At 42.1% G+C, this 21,618-nt stretch overlaps 1 protein-coding gene across 4 annotated transcripts in view; it reads right to left on the bottom strand.

The window, feature by feature from the left end:
* ecel1 (endothelin converting enzyme-like 1) overlaps positions 1 to 17,802 on the bottom strand; it is a 56,988-nt gene extending 39,186 nt beyond the window's left edge. Inside the window, exons 1-8 of one of the 4 annotated variants that reach the window (XM_026192231.1) lie at positions 17,661 to 17,802; positions 17,191 to 17,386; positions 7,508 to 7,742; positions 6,537 to 7,409; positions 5,524 to 5,592; positions 4,926 to 5,036; positions 4,716 to 4,808; positions 1,112 to 1,236 (exon numbers count right to left, since the gene is read on the bottom strand). In XM_026192231.1, the coding sequence (XP_026048016.1) occupies positions 1,112 to 1,236; positions 4,716 to 4,808; positions 4,926 to 5,036; positions 5,524 to 5,592; positions 6,537 to 7,394 (1,256 nt within the window). In that variant the 5' untranslated portion in view covers positions 7,395 to 7,409; positions 7,508 to 7,742; positions 17,191 to 17,386; positions 17,661 to 17,802. Of the gene's footprint in view, positions 1 to 1,111; positions 1,237 to 4,715; positions 4,809 to 4,925; positions 5,037 to 5,523; positions 5,593 to 6,536; positions 7,410 to 7,507; positions 7,743 to 17,190; positions 17,413 to 17,660 lie in introns of those variants that run through there. The other 3 variants (XM_026192232.1, XM_026192234.1, XM_026192233.1) reach the window with 3 other exon arrangements.
* Positions 17,803 to 21,618: the final 3,816 nt, after the last annotated feature.

Raw genomic sequence — 21,618 nt, 5'->3', positions numbered from 1 at the left:
GTGAGACTGATCAATATTACACCAGCGTGAAGCCCATGACTTGCACAAAATCAATCAAAGGTTTCACAATACAATGTCACAAAGTTTGTAAATCTGAAACAGTGAACAGTGGTAATAAAGGAGCAGCACTGAATGTCCTCGCAACTTCATGAAGTGGTGAGTCATTAAATTACCAAAATGTCTGAGTAAGTTACGTTGCCACTTACTCAGACATTTATGTTGCTGGACAGACAGACATGCATCCTGTATCAGACATAAATGACAAGCAAGTAATCCACCCGCCAGTCATCCAGCCATTCAGCTGTGCATGAGGGCTGGGAGCTGTTGTGTATTTGTGTAGAGCACAGAGACTATTGGCGAGCTGTCAGTGGCTGTAACACACATCCTGACGTACAGCAGCCCTCTAAGGCCTCCCCTGGAGTCTGTCAGGAAGAAGAAGGGAAAGGAAAGAGTGTGTGTTTCTGTATATATATATATATATATGTGTGTGTGTGTGTGCTTATGTGTGTTTGTGTCCATCCATGTGCGTCTGCGTCTGTCTGAGACTGCAGGAGGTAGAAAGGTGTGGGGGTAGATCAATAATAATCAGCTGCAGTAGAACTGGAAGTTCACTCAACAGTGACTCTCCACACACACACACACACACACACACACACACACACACACACACACACACACACACACACACACACACACACACACACACACACATTAATGTGTACACAAATACATGCACAGCAGCACTCAAAAACCAATCCATACACCTTGTGACACTGCATTGTAGCCCAAACTATAGTGACAACACTCAAATAAAGGCAACCCACACACAGATACACACACGCACACACACACACACACACACACACACACACACACACACACACACACACACACACACACACACACACACACACACACACACACACACACATATACACACACACTTAGAACTACCTCAAACTAAAACGCTTACTCATACTCTCAAAGTACCACTTCTAAAATGCATGCGTCTAATCTCATTGATTTTCCATACATTTCAGCACCTTCATCTTTCTCTACCTGCTCCACACGCTCAACCTTCACCCTGCACCAATGCCTCTGATTTCTTTACCTCTTCGAAGTGGTCTTGATGATTTCAGAGACTTTCTGCATGTAATCGGTGGCGAGCACCACGATCTCTTCATCTTCTGAAAAGTTGTCATGGAAAATTCTGTCCAGCAAACGTTTCCAATGAAGCTGCAATAACAAGAGGGTGGTTTAGATTGTATGTAATCATACAGTTTAACCTTTTAAGAGACAAAAAATTGGATAAATGGATTATACTATGCATAAATACATAGTATGATCTACGGGACTATTGCTATTCAAAATCAAAGTAGGCCTGTATCAGCAACTCAGTCCAGTCAACCTAAACAACCATCTAAATAATTTGTTCCTATTCTTAGAACCTATACTGGTAACTGGATATATGCTGTAGGTAAATGGTTAATGGTAAATATTTAGGTTTAGGCAAAAAGAAGAAAAGAAGTTGCTTGGTGACTGTTTTCAGTTTTCAGTTTTATTTGTCATATGCAAGTTAGCACAGGGTCAACATTGCAATGAAATGTATTTTGGTGGTTACTGAACATTTCCAAGCTGACCAAACTGACGCCCAGTTCAGCAAGCTCCAGACTGAGCAGTACCAAGCAAACAAGGTGGAATTTCAAAGGGAATCTGGGCCTTCTGGTGCAGGTAGTGAAGCTAAGATGAAAATGCTTCTCTATCTGTAAACAGTTTCTTTCAAATGAAGTATAACTGTCAAATGCGATCAAGCATCCATCATGAATGTACAGTAAAAGTACAGCAATAAAGTATTGCTCCAACCAAGTGCTTTAAACACTGACTAACGTTTCAAACATGGTGAAACATTGTTAATAAATTTAAGTGTTGTTTTGGGGAATTACTGACCATGTCCAAACCAAACAAATTGAAAAGAGGCCACTTGACTACTTTATAACGGCTAACTGCTAAACTATACCTATGAAAAGTATTCGATTGTCTGCATTCATACACATATAAACTTGAGTGACATCATTTTCTTAATCCATAGTTATGGAACCACATTCCATGAAGTTCTCTATGCACTGTTCTTGAGAGAATCTGAAGGCCACATTAAGTTTGGAGGTCTCTAGTCATTGACTCTATAATTTTACATGGCCTACCACTTTGAGTTGCTGTCATTCCCAGTTGCTTCTATTTATACCAATAACAGTGGTAGGGATTTTCACAACTAGATTTGTTGCACAGGTGGCATCCTATCAGAGTACCACGCTGGAATTCACTGATCTCCTGAGACTGACCCAGTCTTTCACAAATGTTTGCAGAAGCAGTCTGCATGCTTAGGTGCTTGACTTTATACACCTGTGGCCATGGAAGTGATTGGAACACATTCAAAGATTTGGATGGGTGAGTGAATACTTTTGGCAATAAAATATATGAAAAAAAAAACCTTATTTAGTTCATACGACTAGGATGTAAGTTTGGGAAGCCCATACCTAGCACATAACCAAACACCAACACTGAACACAGTTCTCTAAGTAAAACCTAGTCCTGGTCCAATGCTCGGTATACATACCTACCTTCACCTATGGCTGGAAGCTGCGAGTAGTGACTAAAAGAAAAACAGTGCAGATATATGCAAACCCTTAGAGGTGGTGTGATGAGCTCAGTGACTTGGAAGGGGCTCAAGGAAGAGCTGCTGCTGCTCTGCATCACACAGAGCCACTTGAGGTGAGGAATCTGACTAGGATACCTCTGAAAATTAAGGTGTTTCAGGCATGTCCAGCTGGGAGCAGACCCCAGTTAGACACCTGGAGAGATTATTTCTCTTGCCTGGCTCAGGAATGCCGTGGTATCCCAGAGGAGCTAGAGGTGGCAGTAAGGCAGAGGGAGGCCTGGCTGTCTTTGCGACCCTTTCTTGGAGTGGTGAAATGAATGGACGGATGGAATTCTAGACTCCATTCACTATTGCAACATCACAGATGAGGTCACTAACCAAAAAGGTTACTGTGGCAACAGATGTAAAACATACATAAAACATGGGGCACTCTGGCGGTCCAGGGATTTAAGATTGTGAAGATAAAATGCAGTATCCCCATCGCCCATCATTCACTTTTTTCTTGCCATCACTATTGTCAGCTGCTGAATAATGTGTAATGTTGCATTGCATGTCTGCAGCAAAACTGAAGAAACATAAGACTGGACTCCAGATCCAGTCAAAAGCAAATATTTTTTCTTACAAAACACTGAAGTGATTTAGCAGCAGCCTCTGATCGAATCTCAAGCCTCTAATATGCTTCTTCCTATGTGTCCCTCTTTTTTCTCCTCAGCATCTCTCACACCCCTTTTATCCACATTCAAGTTCAAACTGTGTGTGGAGTTTCTTTCTTTCTTTTTTTTGGCTGAGAAACTAAAACTCAAACTGCTCATCTCCCTCTCAGTATATGTCCAGTTTCCATCTCTCCAGCTTCCCCCTTCAGCCATCCCTCAGCCATGAAACATAGTGAGGATTCTCTGTCACTGTACACGCTGCTTCACAGAAGAGCTTCCTCCTTCTCTTTCTCCATCTTTCCCGCTGTCTCCAGTGTCTTTCCCTTTCCTCTCACCTCCCTCCCTCACTTCAACCCCAAAACACCACCCGGTTTTCTCCTTTTCTTTCTACCTTCTTCTTTCGTTGTGTCCCTCAATCTGCTCGTCTACCCCTGCAGGGGGGACAGCTTTTGTGAATCACTTAGGCCTCGGTGTGTCTATGTACGTGTGTGTCTAAGTGTGTATGTGTACATCTGTGTGTATGTAGTGCTTCACTGCACCGACCCTCCCCAAGCACACACACACACTCTGGCTGCACAGTCACACACTCGCCACACTACTTAAAATGCTCAGTTTGTCATGGCCTGGGTCTAGGGACCCAGGGCTTATGTATTTTAGTGTATGTTTATGTTTATATTTTCTGTGTGGTGTTTTGGTTTTCTCTCCTTTTTTCTCCTGGTTTCTCCGTGTGAGCTTCTGGATGTTTTGGTTCGCTGAGGAGACTGCGAACCCGGAAGTGTTTCTGCTCTAGAGACAGCTACACCTGCCGCTCGCCCTCCTCTGCCAGCTGCAGCAGATTACGCTCGTCAAGGGAGCGGAGGCCGACGCTGGATCCTTGAGTCAGAACTCGTCAGTACAGCCGTGGACTTTTGTATAAACCTTCGAGATAATAGATGTCCTGCTAACCTTAATGTGTTTGTGTTACCAGGAATCTGGAGCGGAGTGTGTTTTGAAGTCACGGTGTGGGAATAGGAGTTTTTTGGAGTCGCCACTTTTCACCTTTCACGGACGTCTGCACTGTGTGGGATTCAGGGAGAATCGCCACGGGACCACAATGCCTGGATTTTGTATATAGTTGTGTGTTTTCCACCCCCTGTCAATAAATCCACTGCCCTTCACTAAAAGTCTCGCGTTTGGGCCCTACTTTCACTACAACTCCACGGTCTGCCGTCGCAGCCCGTGACACAGTTGGAGTTCAAATCTTAATCCATCACGTCTGCTTCAACCCAGAATATACATATATATATACATATATATACATATATATATACACATATATACATATATATATATATATATATATATTTATCTACATATATATATGTATATGTATGTGTTCTGGTTGTACATGCACGTGCACTACTCACGCTGGGAGCAATACGCTGCAGCTGCCTAAGGGTGATGCGGTTATACATGGTGCTGATGTCCTTTCTTTGGTCGTCATATTCTGACACAGTGATCTGGAAAGAGAGGAAATTTTACTCAGCACTGCGCACACACTCATGTGAAAAAAGAAACACATACACGCACACACGCACACACGCATACACACACATACACACACACAATCAGCTTACATTGGCCAGACGGGTCTCCAGCTGTATAATCTCCGTGGACTTCTGTGTGGCGTTGTGAGCTCCCAGCATGCTCAGCAAGCGCTCCATCAGACCCTTGTATGCCGTCAGGATCTGAGAAGCAGAGTGATATCAGCGCTAATAGACAGGAGGTGCTGCTGAGACATCGTCAATAATGTCCGGAGACGGCGGTGACATGTGGCAAAGTAGACAGCACAACAACACCACAGTGGGTGACAGAGGAAAACAGGTGGATGGATGAAGAAGAGCGAATGAAGAGTCAATAGGGCAGATGGGAGGAGGAGAGAAGGAGGAAAGGACTGAGGGAGAGAAGATGGGGGAAAGAGGGGAAAGAGGAAGGGAGGGTGGCAAAGAGAAGTGGAAAAGAAAGCAAAAGAAAAAGATGATGTAGGAAGGAGAGAAGAAAGAAGCGAGAAGGCAGGCAATGGTTGGGGTCAAACAGGAGGTGGGATGAAATGAAGATTAAATTTAGGCCAGTGAAAGGAAGAAGAATCAGGGAAGTAATGAGAGGAAGGGAGAAGGAATGGAGGAGGAAAAGTGGAGGGATACTGGTGGGTGGTAATAGAGGGAGAAAGCTCACCTTTGTACTATCTTCATCCTGGCCCAGATAGAGACTTCTTTCAGGCAGTGTGAGCCCTTCCTGATCAATCTGCACCAACATATGCACACATACAGTCAAAAGCTCAGGAGAGTTTTTATCTGCCATGTAGTCATATGTTTTACTAAGCACCCCACTGGTACATATTCAAAGGGTTGATTAATATTTGATACTCTGAAAAAATGGTAACATTTACAAACTATTCTCCACACTGTATGCTAAACATTAATCATTTATAACATTTAATGAATAATTCACACAGAGTAATTCATCTTTTATTAAACTGCAGATGTTTGACATCTAATATTACTGGGTTTTGTGAAAATCCTATCCAGAAGTTTTGGTTTTAAAAAAACTAAACAAAACTCTCCACACACTTATAGTCTTCTGACTAAAATCTAAACATGTGACCTATGCATGAATCCTGGGTCAAAATAGGGGCTTCCAAAAACTTCAAATAGAATAAAGAATTAGACATTTGAAAGTGAAAATTATAAATTATACTAAAAAAAATATTATTAACCAAAGAAAAGAAAAGAAAAAAGCAGCACTGCTGGAGGCTCTCTGTCTGACAGGTAAAACTGGATTTCTGTTCTATCTACCCCATACTGGGCGCCAAAGTAGAAACAGCTGTTTGCTGTGGGCCGAGATCCAGCTACCTTAAAACACACCATTGGTGAGAAAGAGAGTAGTTTAATCCCTGGCTCTATTAGTTTGCCCTCATGTGTACATAATGTAATATTAAATTGTTTTATTCCATGAGAGTTTTTTTTTTAATAAATAAATAATTTAATATGACTTTGGCCAGTTTCGACAGCACTAATGATAATAATATGTCTGTAAAGAGGCAAGTTCAGCTCTAATTTAGACTTCCATTGGACCTTTTGTGCCATTGTTGCACTGTATTTGGAAAAAACCCCACATTTTTTTAATACCATTAAAAACTCACACAACAAGCATTTTCAAATGGACTGAGTTTTCTCATAAGTTCTCACCCTGATAGCATTCCTTGAGGAGTTTTTGTCATCCACATTGACGGTGAGGGAGAAGAAGACAGCAGTGCTGTACTCTCCCTGCGTCCTATAGAGCAGCTCATTAAAGTCCGGTCTCTGTGGTGCACCCTCCCTTTCCCACCCTGCAGCACCAGGGGGAGCCCCCACCAGGTCCCACCCTCCACAGCTGTCTATTACCTCCATCATGGGGTCAGACCCCAGCTTGTCAATCTCCTGGATGTTGATGCAAGATCGATAGAACTCCTTGACTTTACGCTCTGCTGAGTTGGGCCCACGCCTCCGAATTGGCTCCAGCAGAAGGCGCTGTAGTTTCTCCTCATTATGTTCTCCTATGGCAGTAATGATGCCGTAGCTGAGCTTGTCCTCTGGGATGCCATGGCGCCTCAGCCAACCACCACAGGCGAAGGAATAGAAATCCTGGCATGGCTGGATGGTTGGGTCGATATTGGCCTGAACAAAACGAGCAGCCCGCAGGAGGGAGCGTTTCCGCTGGCAGTCCTGACGGCACTGCATGTCCTGGTGGACGTCCAGTGAAATGTACTTGAGTGCCAGCATGCTTCCCAGGATGACACACATGCCTGCAGCAAACACCAGTGCAGAGAGGAGGCAGATTTCCCTCCGGCTCCATCGAGGGAGGCCCCCACTGTTGCCGGTGCTCCCTGGATCTTTGTTTCGACCACCTGACCAGGTCCCTCCCCGACTTCGTCCCATGTGACGGTCCAAGCTGCCCCCCAAATGAAGAGTCATACCATTACTGAGGATATCACTGCTGTAGCGACCGCCATATTTAATTTCCTGGAACTCATCATAGTGGGCTGTTAGTGAGTACGTCTTCTCCATCTTAAAGTAGAGTTTCTAGTCAACAAAGAGAAAGAGGAAGGGATGGAATTGGAGTTATTTTTGTGTTCAGAGTACTTTTATGACCGCTCCTACCGAGGCAGAAGCATAAATACCTTGTATGGGGCAAAACACTCAACTGATGTCAAAATAATCCTGTTGGCCTTCTTTAGGAAAAGTCCCCTTTATTCTTTTTAAATCAAAAGCCAGCAGAGCAAGAGACTTCCATTGTTAACAAGGAATCTCTCGGGTCCCGCTCTCTCTCGCTCATTCTCCTCCCCTCTGCTCCCTTTCCATTTGTTTTCCTCTCCCCGCTCTCTCTCTCTCTCTCTCCAACCAGTTACAGGTCACCTGTCGATAAAAAAATAAAAAAGAAATGAGACAGAGCAGGGCTGTAAGTCGACAGAAAGATGGGAAATTGAATCCATGATAACAGCCGCACAGGATGACAAAACAGCATCTGTTTTGCCACATTTCCCCCCACTTTGTCTCCGTCTGTTTGTCAGGTAAAGCTGTTGGATTGATTGGTGATAGTCAACCCACAAGGAGACGATGCCCCCCCTCCCAAACTGAATTATGGCTTTGGACAGATCAATGGCGAGTGAGAGCAAAGACTTGAGCATCAGCTGGGCAAAGATAGGTGTGGCAATCACCATAACGTAGCCCATCTCAGTCCGAATTGATGTAAAATTTTACTATATTGCAGATGGGTAGATAAAATGTATTACCTCTGTTTTGCCGAACGTATATGAGTGGACCATCATAATACACCTGCCAAGAGCAGACCAATGTTTCTGATCATTTTGAAGAAGTAAAACTGAATTGGAAATGCCTTCCTCCTTAATATAGCTGCAGAAATGCAGTTTCCATGTCACTTTTTTACTTACACGCCTGCCAACTCCCTGTTTGTTAATGTAAAACACAAGGTGACAGAAAAACGGAAAATTGAATCTATAAGTACAAAAGCAGAGAATGACAGAAACAGCATCTGCTTCGCAACACTTTCCCCCACTTTGTCTCTGTTGGTTTTTCAGCTGAAGTTGTTGAATTGATTGGTGATGGTAAACGCACAGGGAAACTATGTCCCCCCACCGACTTGTGACACATCAATGGAGAAGACTTGGAACAAAGATTTAAGCATCAGATGGACAAAGATAGGTGAGTCAGTCCAGTTTGACACAAAACATTTATTACTGCAGAAGGACAGTTGATCACCTGATGACACACACACATGCCAAGCTGACTTGCTGTGGACCGAGCTAATACGCCAGCAAAGAGTGGACCAGTGTTTCTTGTCATTCTAAGTAAAAGTGAAGGGTATTTTCTTTTAAGGTCTTTTTCTTTCTTAATGTCACTTCAGATATCATATATGTTTGTGTTGAATCTGCCTTCCTGTTTATGAAAAAAAGGTAGACCCTTTGCAGAGAACTTAAAAGAACACCAAGTTCTCACACGATGAGCAGCTGCATTTGAATTTTAACACAAACACTCATAAAGCTCTTAACATGGATTTCTGTAACACATTAAAATGTATTCTTTTTCACTTTTGGCTATGTTCTACATGTAGCCTTTAAGTTATATCACCGGTCTTTAGAAAGATACACTGACTGATTGTTTTTTGGATGGTGTCCCAATCGGAGCTTGTAAGCGTGCCCAAGTCTGTGTGTGTGTGTGAGAGAGAGTGAGAGTGAGACAGAGGTTGTTTTTTAGTGGCTAGGCACAATGGACCTGCTGAAAGCTGTGAACGCTATCTGTAAATATTGATCCCTGTTATCTCCACTGAGGATAGCAAACTTCAGCACTGATTACTTTAAACAGCTCTCCTTATAAGAATGCTGTATGTAGACAAGAAGAAAAGAAAAAGCAAGAAAAGGAAGAAGGACAAATTTTTTTAAATAAACTAAAGAAGACTTTATAGGTAAACAGGTGTATAGCTTTCCCCATTCTGTGGCAGATGGATGATGAGTTGGTTCAAATGTTGAGTTTTAGTGGGAAAAGGGCAGCCTAAAAAAAACCCAATACTGTAGAAAGTGTGCATGCGCGGTGCAGGGATAACATTATTGTCTATCACTGCAGAGATGTGGACTTTCGGTCTCAGTAATTGCATGTTTGAACAAATACAGCCATCTTTATTGGAAGGGTATCTACTCTTAACTTCTGATTATGCCTGCATTCAGGATAACTCTAAATAAAGGTATGATTCATGCTTTGGGACAGTAGCAGGAAGCAGCAAGATATCGGAGCAAGCACCAAATAGCAAAATGGAAAGCAAAGACTAAACAAAGCCTTACATGTGGTCATAGTGTCCACAGTGTCCAGAGTTAAGGGTTAATTTATTTGGAGTCATATTTTGGAACTTTTGTCCAGTACTCTCTTTTAGCATTGTTTTTCTGTACCAACTCATGAGGAAAATACAGTGGGGCAAAAAAGTATTTAGTCAGCCACCGATTGTGCAAGTTCCCCCACTTAAAATGATGACAGAGGTCAGTAATTTGCACCAGAGGTACACTTCAACTGTGAGAGACAGAATGTGAAAAAAATATCCATGAATCCACATGGTAGGATTTGTAAAGAATTTATTCGTAAATCAGGGTGGAAAATAAGTATTTGGTCAATAACAAAAATACAACTCAATACTTTGTAACATAACCTTTGTTGGCAATAACAGAGGTCAAACGTTTACTATAGGTCTTTACCAGGTTTGCACACACAGTAGCTGGTATTTTGGCCCATTCCTCCATGCAGATCTTCTCCAGAGCAGTGATCTTTTGGGGCTGTCGCCGAGCAACATGGACTTTCAACTCCCGCCACAGATTTTCTATGGGGTTGAGGTCTGGAGACTGGCTAGGCCACTCCAGGACTTTCAAATGGTTCTTACGGAGCCACTCCTTTGTTGCCCGGGCGGTGTGTTTTGGATCATTGTCATGTTGGAAGACCCAGCCTCGTTTCATCTTCAAAGTTCTCACTGATGGAAGGAGGTTTTGGCTCAAAATATCACGATACATGGCCCCATTCATTCTGTCCTTAACACGGATCAGTCGTCCTGTCCCCTTGGCAGAAAAACAGCCCCATAGCATGATGTTTCCACCCCCATGCTTCACAGTAGGTATGGTGTTCTTGGGATGCAACTCAGTATTCTTCTTCCTCCAAACACGACGAGTTGAGTTTATACCAAAAAGTTCTACTTTGGTTTCATCTGACCACATGGCATTCTCCCAATCCTCTGCTGTATCATCCATGTGCTCTCTGGCAAACTTCAGACGGGCCTGGACATGCACTGGCTTCAGCAGCGGAACACGTCGGGCACTGCGGGATTTGATTCCCTGCCGTTGTAGTGTGTTACTGATGGTGACCTTTGTTACTTTGGTCCCAGCTCTCTGCAGGTCATTCACCAGGTCCCCCCGTGTGGTTCTGGGATCTTTGCTCACCGTTCTCATGATCATTTTGACCCCACGGGATGAGATCTTGCGTGGAGCCCCAGATCGAGGGAGATTATCAGTGGTCTTGTATGTCTTCCATTTTCTGATGATTGCTCCCACAGTTGATTTTTTTCACACCAAGCTGCTTGCCTATTGTAGATTCACTCTTCCCAGTCTGGTGCAGGTCTACAATACTTTTCCTGGTGTCCTTCGAAAGCTCTTTGGTCTTGGCCATGGCGGCGTTTGGAGTCTGACTGTTTGAGGCTGTGGACAGGTGTCTTTTATACAGATGATGAGTTCAAACAGGTGCCATTCATACAGGTAACGAGTGGGGGACAGAAAAGCTTCTTACAGAAGATGTTACAGGTCTGTGAGAGCCAGAGATTTTCCTTGTTTGAGGTGACCAAATACTTATTTTCCACCCTGATTTACGAATAAATTCTTTACAAATCCTACCATGTGAATTCATGGATTTTTTTTTTCACATTCTGTCTCTCACAGTTGAAGTGTACCTCTGGTGCAAATTACTGACCTCTGTCATCATTTTAAGTGGGGGAACTTGCACAATCGGTGGCTGACTAAATACTTTTTTGCCCCACTGTATCTGGCTACACTCCTCTGTCTACTGACTGGTGACGACAAAAGCCTGTGATTGGTTTTACACATTGTTTTGAAAAATGTTTACTGGGATGGTCTAAAGTCGACATTGGACATTGTACTTTATCAGAAATGTTCAATAGGTGAATATCCTCCTGTCCAGCATTTTTCTGTCTAACAATTTTTGCACAAGTGTACATCTACTTCACATTGATGCTGAAAAGCTGTGAAAAATGAAGCAGAGTTGTTGCGCGTCATTCGCCCAATGATATCTCTCGTTATGATTGACAGCGTTTTTCTTTTGCCTTTGAGTGTGGCTGTGAACACTTCCTATTTTATAACTGCTTTACCTGCAGCACAGCCTGACTCTGAAAGCTTGTATGTAAGGTTGGTGGCTGGTCTGACGTGCATGATGGTAAATAAATGTTTTTTTTACATTTTTTAAAATCATAAATGTTTTGGTTTTCTAACAATTTAATAATTAGGATTCATTTCATGTGTACGTGCCTTTCAAACAACTCAAGGTAAACTTGTATACATACAGCATTTAAAGCCATATATACAATTATAATAACCAAATAAATAAAATCACAAAGCAAAATTATTAAAAAAAAAAAAAAACTGATCACAGTAACAAAGGCCATGCTACAATGAAGGCTATGCAAGTCTGAACAGGTTCTGAGATGAGATTTAAAAATAGAGGCAGTTTATGGTTTGGAGATCTGGAAGAAGTGTGTTTCAAATCTTGGGGCAGAGCAACTAAAGGCTCTAAGTCTCATGGCAGTCAGATGCAGCAGAAGGAACAGACAAAAGAGAAGCTGAAGAGGACCAGAGTGTGCTAGAGAGTAAGTATTAGCAAGATCAGATAAGTATAGAGGAGTAAGGTTATGAAGGGCTTTGAAAGTGAGAAGGAGGATCTTGAAGTTAATGTGTAGGTGAACTGGAAGCCAATGGAGCTGTTTAAGAACAGACGTTATGTGTTCAGTGACTCTGGTTCGGGATATAATGTGGGCAGCTGAATTCTGAACCAACTGCAGTTTATGGAGAGATTCATGAGAAAGACTGTGGAGAAGAGAATTACAGTAACCAGGATGAGATGTGACAAGAGCATTGACAGGTATGGCTGTGGAGAATAAGTGAGGAACAAAGGGGTTATTATTGTGAAGATGAAGGTAGGCAGACCAGGTGATATTGTTTATGGGCCGTGATGGAAAGACTACTGTCAAGGATGATACCCAAACTCTTAACCCGAGGGGAAGGTATGACAACAGAGGTATCAATAGACATTTAAAAAAGTTATAAGACTTAGACGGTGCAAAATTGGTGTTCAGTTTTATTACCATTAAGTTTAAGAAAATTGTGTGTAAACCAAACTTTACTTGCATTTAAATGTTCAGAAATGGATGTGGATGGGTGAGCAGAAGTGGGAAGAGAAATAGAGCTGTGTGTCATCTGCATAACAGTGAAATTGAATCTAATATTTCCAGAAAATATTACTAAGGTAAAGATGACCCCTAAAGCTTGTCTGGGGGCTGGAGGGGATATCATCAACCTCTCAGCCTTTACATCTTTCTAGTGCAGCGCAAAGCTGGCAGGTGGTTAGTGCAGTGCACAGAGATGTGAACAAACTAGAGTGAGCTGAAAGAGGAGAAAAAACAGGGTGAAAGTGAAAGCCAAGTATTGTGTGTCTCTGTGCAGTGTCACTATCAATGTAACTTATCATCCATCAACCTTCTGCTTTGTCACACACACACACGCACACCATAAACATGCTGGATCTATAAAACTGTAACTGATCACTATTACCCTCTTGCACTTCATGCACATCATTTATTATAATGTAAATAAAATCAAATTATTGTTAAAATTATACACCACACAATCTCCTCCTGCAAGTTCTCCCCTTCTCTCTTTCAGCTACAGACACGAACACACATACACATCTTCTTTGTGTCACAATTCCTTACGCGTTATAATAAATTATGACACACACACTCACATGTGCACACACACCATCACACACTGAGTGGACATCCAGCTTATGGCTAATGGATTGGATCTTGCGGGTACCATCGCAGAGAAAGGCATGTGTGATAAATGGCTATTTATCGAACATGACAGGGCCTAATATCTGAGAGGTATACTAACACAGCAGCAGACACACACACACACACACACACACACACACACAAACACCCTTTCTTTTTCCTCACTCACACACTTTCCATCCATGTAACAAAAGCACACCCATGCAGATGCATAGCACCATGTCACTGGTCAAATATTTCCCTTAAATCTTATAAGGAAAATATAGCCTTTTGTTTTCTGATAGCTGTGGTTCTCTAAGAGTGATCTGGTACCATTTCTAGTACTGGGATCTTACTTAAGGGGACATTAAGCTAACACACGCTTATTCTGTCAGAACTACTATAGTTCTAGTTTTCAAAATTTGCCAAACAGCTATTTCTACAACTTTCTATAAAACACTCATTTCAGACAGTTTTTTCTTCACTTGGACCTTTATGACATCACAGAGAGAGGTTTTTCTTAATATGGCCATCTAAGGCACACAGCTCTAACTACGAGCACAGAAGTCACACCCACCTTCCTTCCAACTCTTAGCTTCAAGATAGAGGGGATAAAATTCAATTCAATTCAGTTTTTGTAAAGAGCCAAATCACAGCAAATCACAGCCTCCCATTCTACTTTTAAATATCTTAGGAACCACAAGTAAACCAGCAGTCTGAGAAATGGCGTGTTTCAGAGAGTAGATGAACTGTGGGGATGTACCAAGGCCCAGTATGAAATTGCTGAAGATTAATCTGAACTTTAATTCAATCTAGTTCCATTTAGGTAACAGCATTCGTCCCAAGGCACTTCATAATATAAAGTAAAGACGATACATTAAAGAGAGCACATCAACTATCTTGTTGTCCTCTAGAAGCATGCACTTTGCAGTGGTGGGGATGAAGAAATCCCTTTTTGAGGCTAAGGGTGGGGCAGCGACCTACTGTAACTGACTGGGAACTGAGGGGCCAAAAAAGGCCAAAAAAAAAAAAAAAAGCACGTCTTTTATAAGAAAGGACAGAATCTTGCAATTCTAACAGTCCAGGAATAAAACCATGAATAAAACCATGGTGTTTAAATCGAGCATAATAGGTCTGTTTTAAGTGTCTATTCCTTCTTTTTGAGGGTGATTTGAGCCAGCTGTGAACACATTTGATTTCCACTGTGTCCAGGCAACATGCTGTACAAACTAACTCTGACTGAGTATATCCCGGCGCTTAGGTGGATCCGTTTCTGATTCCAGGTTTTGCTGGTAAGAAAGATGCTTCAGTGATGTGTGCACAGAAAACTGCTTTTGTATAGGTGCTAGGGTTTACATATAAAACTGCGGTTCCGTGAATGCCCTCATGGGTGAACTGTCAGGACCACGGAGCCAATTTTAAAGTTATGAAGTTGTCCTTTAAGCAAACTGCAGACTCAGAAGGTTGCATGGACCTTCCCATTGCTTTTCTCACCGCTAATAATAAATCCTTGAGAGGAGCTCAATGCATAATCAATAAGCAGAGGCTTCCAATCATATCAGGGTCAGGTTCACACCACTGTAGATGGATCAAAGTACTACTGGGCTTGGAATGTGGAGTTACTGGTGTGAGTTAACTGATTTCAGTAATGTGGACAGGCAATTTTACTGGTGTAGATTTATTTACTCCTCATTTCCTAAAACGAGCATATCAAATGCTCATTGTGTATCAGCATGAGCTGTACTAACACATCAACAGATCTAAAGTGTTCCCCGTGGTCCAAGGAGGCAGACAGATTTGCTGCTAGCGAGATGGAATGTCACCTGGGGCAAACATCGGCTGGCATCAGAGCTGCGAAGTTGCTTAAACGATTGCTAGGAAGACCATCAAGATTAAAACCATAAATACCGGCTCTGCCAGTGTTATGCATTCACCCATTAACAAATGGCAGCAAAATAGTGACCCCACCGACAAATACATAAAGAGCTACACCCTCATATTCATTTCCTAGCTGAAAACTTTTTTTTGGCACAGGATTTTGAGATACTTGTCTTCCACAAAACTAAACCATACTCCGGATGCTGCTTTTTACCCACCTTGCCTTCATATTAATACAAATTGACACAGAACAAACTTCCTGCCGCACCTTCACTGTAGTTTGTGAGGATATTTAGTGTTGCCCAGAAATAACAGCTTAGCGGCACCCTCTCCTCTCCCCGCCACTTTTATCTCTGCTCGGGAAAGTTACGTCACCTGAAAGCATTCTATAAATGGACTTATTATCCCTTAATCAAAGTGGTCACAGAGCCTGCCCCAAAAGCTTCACGGTGCTCTGAAGGTTCAGCGTGGAAGCCAGCCTTATCGCCGGTCGCCAGAGGCAAGGGTATAGTGCTGCGGTGCGTTTGTATGGGCTACAGATTTGGACACACAGCTCAAGGGTCCTGCAGTGTAACGGGACTTAGACATGTACCCAAGCAAAGCCTCCTTTGTGCTGCTTTTAAAAACTATGTGTGTTGTGTATACGGAGTAAATGTCCCACATCAGACTTACTGGAGAACTTTTTTTTTTAAGGAACACACTGGGCTCCTTATTCTTATTTTATTATTAAAACAGATGAGTTTGAGTCATCCTGAAGAAAAATTAAGTAGCCCCCACCCCACCCCCTGCTCTCTCTCTCTCTCTCTCACATACACATTGGCAGGAATGAAGTGCTCACATACTGTAACTCTATTATCTTTAATGAGTCCCCAGGCTCTCCTTTTCCAGCACTGTGCCAAACTACAGTTCAAACATCAGGATTATTACAGTTTTAATTTGATCTAGGCAAACATTTATTTGATCTGCTTTATTTTATTAGTTAGGCAGTTTTGGTGGATTTCGCTGAAAAGAACCAAGAACCAATATTTTTAAAGAATTAAACTACAATAAATAAACAAATAAATTAAATCGTGCTTCATGGTGCCAGATTTTCATTATAGAAAAACGATTTTTTTTAAATGTTTTTTATGATTTTAGATGGAAAATTCTGACCAGAGCAGAGCAGTTTCTCTCATGTATAGACCTCTGTCTGCAGGGTGGCTGTTGGCACAGAGGCGCTAATTCAAATAAAACTTTCTGGCGTTGCGAAAAGTGAGTAAAAAGTGCGTAAAGACACAGAATGAACTGCTGTGAGTGCGCGAGGAGAACGCATACACATGTCATTTATTCCCAAGTTTATTCCTTAGTAAGTTTGTGCACGTTGTTAATTTCAGCCGGAAATACGGGCAGCATTTAGAGCCAGCGAGGCACGCGGACCTGTCGGACCAGCGCACGTCGTTCGACCGGAAAATAACGCACTCAGTCAGCAGCCAATTAAAGTCTCTTCCACGCGCAGCATCTCGCGCATCAATTTCTCTCTTTTTACTTTTGCCCACCAAAACTTCTGGCCACGTTCGCACAGACACACCGCGAACTAGGAGCACACGTGCATGGCGAAAGCGCAGACTTCTCACTGAAAGGGTGTCTTACTTGGACGTGATTCCCAAGTCAATCTGTGGCACTTTCCCGCCCTATCCTCGCTCTCCGTAATTCAGAAAACACACAAAATGATCAGATTTGGAATCATAAGAACCACCCAGCCCCCTGGTCCCAGCCTGCCGTCACATACACATACGGTGCGCTCTGGCTGGCTCTTTGAGGGAGGAGCAGTTTCAGAACGCTCATTAGAGGTGTGGATATCCGCAGACTGATGGAAACTTGTGCAAGAAAAGATCTTACCTGTGGTGAGTCAATTAAAATCCCTGCTGGGAGTGTAAAAAAAAAACACGCTACTGCATGTGTGTGTGTGAAGGGAAGAGATCCACTCCTCTGAAGGATCTGGCTAGATTATCCGACTCCCCCCCCCAACTCCTCCTCCGGACATCGGCACACACCGGGATCCGCACCGCGTTCTGCTGCCGCTGCAGCTCACAGCCTCCGATGTATGGAGGAAAGAGAGAGAGAGAGAGAGGAGAGAGAGAAGAGAAAGAGGAGGGGGTCCATTAACGAGAAAAGGTCCAGACAGACACACACATCAACACTTAGGCACAAACAGATGTTCCTCCTTTAGTCCACTTAACATTTTCTCTAATTGGCGCTACTTTTAAATAATCACTACTCCGGTGAGTGATTATAAAACCAGAAGCACACTCGGTACATTTTCATGCTGGTGCAAATGCTTTAACTTAATATACTGGCTCAGTAATTACCGTTAATTCTGATCTCTTATGTAAGAAGATGGACTTTTGAGACTCAGTGAGCGTCACAAAATTCTCATTTCATTAGAAAAAGCAGCCACTGCTGACTCATGCAGTAGCGCGCAGTTCCACGCACATTAAAATAACCTGAAACCTGCTCAAAACAACATCAGACCTCCCGTTCACTTTGCTGTAATATTAATCGCTTTTCAACTTTCCCTCACACAGCGTTGAAGGAGTTTTCAATTAAAATCGCCGATTCTACCAGCCCAGAGAGGGAACATCAGCTCATTCCCAAATGAGGGAGCCTATTCCACTGATTGATACCATCAGGCTGAGCGGAGCCTCCAAGTCTATTTGAATAAATCTTGTGGTCTAAACAACCACTAAAACCATGAGCTACAGAAACATTCATCTCCACGTGGCCTCAAAGTCACACTAACCAAAGTAATCAAACCAAAAGCTCCACTAATATTATAATGTAAATCAGCTGAGTAACTGAGTGTCCGGTTCACTTGCAGTGATTGTTCAGCGAGAGGAAGGGAGGAGCACTGGTTTATGGTTGATTTTGGAGATTGGAACCCTAATTTCATTATTTTGTCCCTGACTTATTAACCCAGGAGAAAATTCTCAATATATTTTAATAATGAGCAAAAACAGTATTAAAAATTGCTTTGACTCTAAATATGATATGGTTTAAATGTGAATTAAAAATGACACCAAAGCAGAGGAGTTTATGTTTAGAAGTTTAGAATTGCTACTGAAGTCAAAGGTAAATGAACAGATTTACATTTGCCAATGGAGGGAAAGGCCAAACAGTCAGAGAAATCCAAAAGGCTTAAGCAGGAAAGCCCTAAAAACAACAGAGGGCAGAAAGCCAGTTTATAGAACAGCATGAATCGAAATTGCTGTTTTATTATTTATTATTTATTATTAATTGTTAATGAGAGCCAAGTGTGCCAACAGTGGAAACTCTGAAAGCATCTGCTGAGCAGGTGTGGGATGACAAATCCTGGAAAGACTGATTTTTGATTAGTGGCAGATTTAAAGGTGCACCAATCAATTTTCTTTCATTCAGACACTTTGTAAGTAACACTCAGATTATGCAATAAGATAAGCATTACTTACATACACAGTCAGCAGTGAAGTCCCAGTTTGATTCCCTTTTTGCTGAACGTTTTGCCTTTTGCACCACTCTACACTCCCCTCACCACCAGCCAGTCATGGCAGATGGCTGTCCAACCCTGAGTGGTTCTGCTGGAGGTTTCTTCCTGTTTTCTTCCTGGAGTTTTTCCTTGCCACTGTCACCAAGTGCTTGGTCATAGGGGGTCGTTTGATTGTTGGGTTTTCTCTGCATTGTTGGGGCTTTACTTTACAGTATAAAGTACCTATAAAGACTGCTGTTGTGATTTGATGCTTTACAAATAAAATTGAATAGTTGCTTGTTAAGTGATGACAATGCATGTACGTAAAAGAAGTTGTCTTTTTTATGGTCTGCAAAGCTTTATCTCTTGTTTTTTCAACAGACATGAGCGTAGCAAAATTATTTAGTCTCTTAATTGTTGTGTGTGGGTTTTTTTTTTTTTAGCACAATTCATATTTTTTACATTACCCATTTAATAACATGTAATCACTGACCTTGGATGAAGATTTCTCAAGTTTTGTCTGTTTCTTTGTACTCTAATATGCTAGCAATTGGGGTACATCAGTATATTTCTAATCTTCCTCCTTCATCTTCTTGGTGCTAATGTGTTTACATTAGTCGGCCATGAGGTAGCTGACTATCAGATGTCAACTAGCAAACTTCATTAATCCTAAAAACATCACGAGCATTTAGTTGCCAGTGATGTGCCAAGGGATAGCCTTCATATAAATGTTAATTTATGGTGACAAATTGACAAAAAACTATCCTTTCATCTCCCTCTTTGTAATATTTTTGTAATATTATTTTCTATATTATTGTAATATTTAATTAAAGTCATTTTGGTTTTATGGCTCTGAACGTTATTGTTTTGATTAACCTAAAGTACCATGTCTTGAACTTTAAACCAGTGGAAGTAAACTAGTGAGCAGTAGGGGAGATGGCCAGTAGGTGTTGGGCTACTGAGTCATTTCATTTTTCCTTGTCTGCTTATGATACCATTATTCAAATTCACTCTTATAGCAATCAAGTAGTTAATAGGTCTGAAAGGCAGGTATGTTTGGGTATGTGTCTGGCTTGATTGCAATTCCTGATCTGGAGTGATTAACAAGCTGTTCTAGTGAGTCAGGCTAGGAGGGCCATTTACAATTTGAGTCACAGCAGTATAATAAAGTTGAGCAATGACAGTTGTTTCTTTATTTTTAATCAAAAAATGTACAATTTTAAAGCACTTTAGATACATTTTGAGACTTGAGTAGGACATGTATGATGCACCTTGGTCTTTTGCTCACATACATATGATACCTTGCACTTGCCTATGTGCTGATCAAGTTTCAGCCTCTCCTCAAGCCTGAAAAGATGGCACCGACTATTCACTGTGACCTTGACTCATAGTCTGTGGCTTTGGTTAATTCTCTTATCTAGAGCAGGCATTTCCTTTGAAAAGACTTTGATAAAGCCACTGTACCCTACCCAGCAACAGGAGAGCAGAAAAACGCTAGTGTAAGTTAGCTGCTCCACCAGTTCTGATGAACAGACTTAAACTCATAGGATTAACAGCACTTAAAATTTCAGCCATATAGAAATTTTGGTTTATTATGAAACACCACTTATAGGATTATTACATACATAACACAGTGATGAGGCAAAACATTATGACAACTGACAGGTGAAGTATGTATCACTGATTATCTTTATTGTGGAACCTGTTAAGGAGCAAGTGAACAGTTTATTCTCAAAGTTGATGTTAGAGGCAGGAACGAAGGACAACGGTAAGGATTTGAGCAAGTTAGACATGGACCAAACTGTGATAGCTAGACGACTGGGTAAGAGCATCTCCAAAACTGCAGTGGTCAGCATGTATCAAAAGTGGTCCAAAGAAGGAACAGTGATGAACCAGTGGCAGGGTCATGGGAGTCTAAGGCTCATTGATGCACATGCGGAGTGACCAACCAACAGACAAGCTACTGTGGCTCAAACTTATGACAAAGTTAATGCTGGTTCTGATAGGAAAGTGTCAGAATACACACAGTACTTTGCAATTTGCATCATATGAATCTGCATAGCTACAGACCAGTCAGGGTGCCCATGCTGACCCTTATCTACCACCGAAAGCACCACCAATGGGCACGGCATCAGAACTGGACCACAAAGCAATGGCAGAAGGTAGCCTGGTCTGATGAACCATCTTCATCAGATTGTGTATGTATATATATATATATATATATATATATATATATATATATATATATATATATATATATATATATATATATATATATATATATATATATATATACATATATATATATATATATATATACATATATATATATATCCAGACTGGTCTGGAGCAGCTGGATAGCGTAGTGGTTAAACTACACACCTTTGGAACAGAGGATCGCAAGTTCGATTCCTGCCTGGGGCGTCTGTATCCAGTAAGGGTCCTAAGGCTAGACCCCCTATGCTAAGCAAGCCTACCGCAGACATGAGCGAGACAGATAAATATGAAGGCATGCCGGCTCGGACGTCGCCCGGATCAACAAGGTCCGCGTCAGGTGTTGAGGAACCAGGGCACCCTGACGAAAAGTGGGCTACTGGAACAAGAAGGCATCGGTGGGCAAGGGACGAAAACAGGGCGTTGTTGGAATGCTACTACGCAAGTAACCCCGGCAGAAGGGGCTACATGAATTCGGAGCACTAGGTGCGGTGACTCCCAAGCTAGGCGAGTGGCTCCAGCAGATCCCGGGAAAAACATCGGAGATCTCTGTCCAGAAGAGCGCAGTCCTGGGAACAGCTAAGATACTGCGCAGGACCCTCAAGCTCCCA

Source organism: Astatotilapia calliptera, chromosome 14 (genome assembly GCF_900246225.1).
Source record: "Astatotilapia calliptera chromosome 14, fAstCal1.2, whole genome shotgun sequence".
NCBI lineage: Eukaryota > Metazoa > Chordata > Actinopteri > Cichliformes > Cichlidae > Astatotilapia > Astatotilapia calliptera.
Note: the sequence above shows the minus strand (reverse complement) of the source record. Positions and strands in the feature narration are given on the sequence as shown.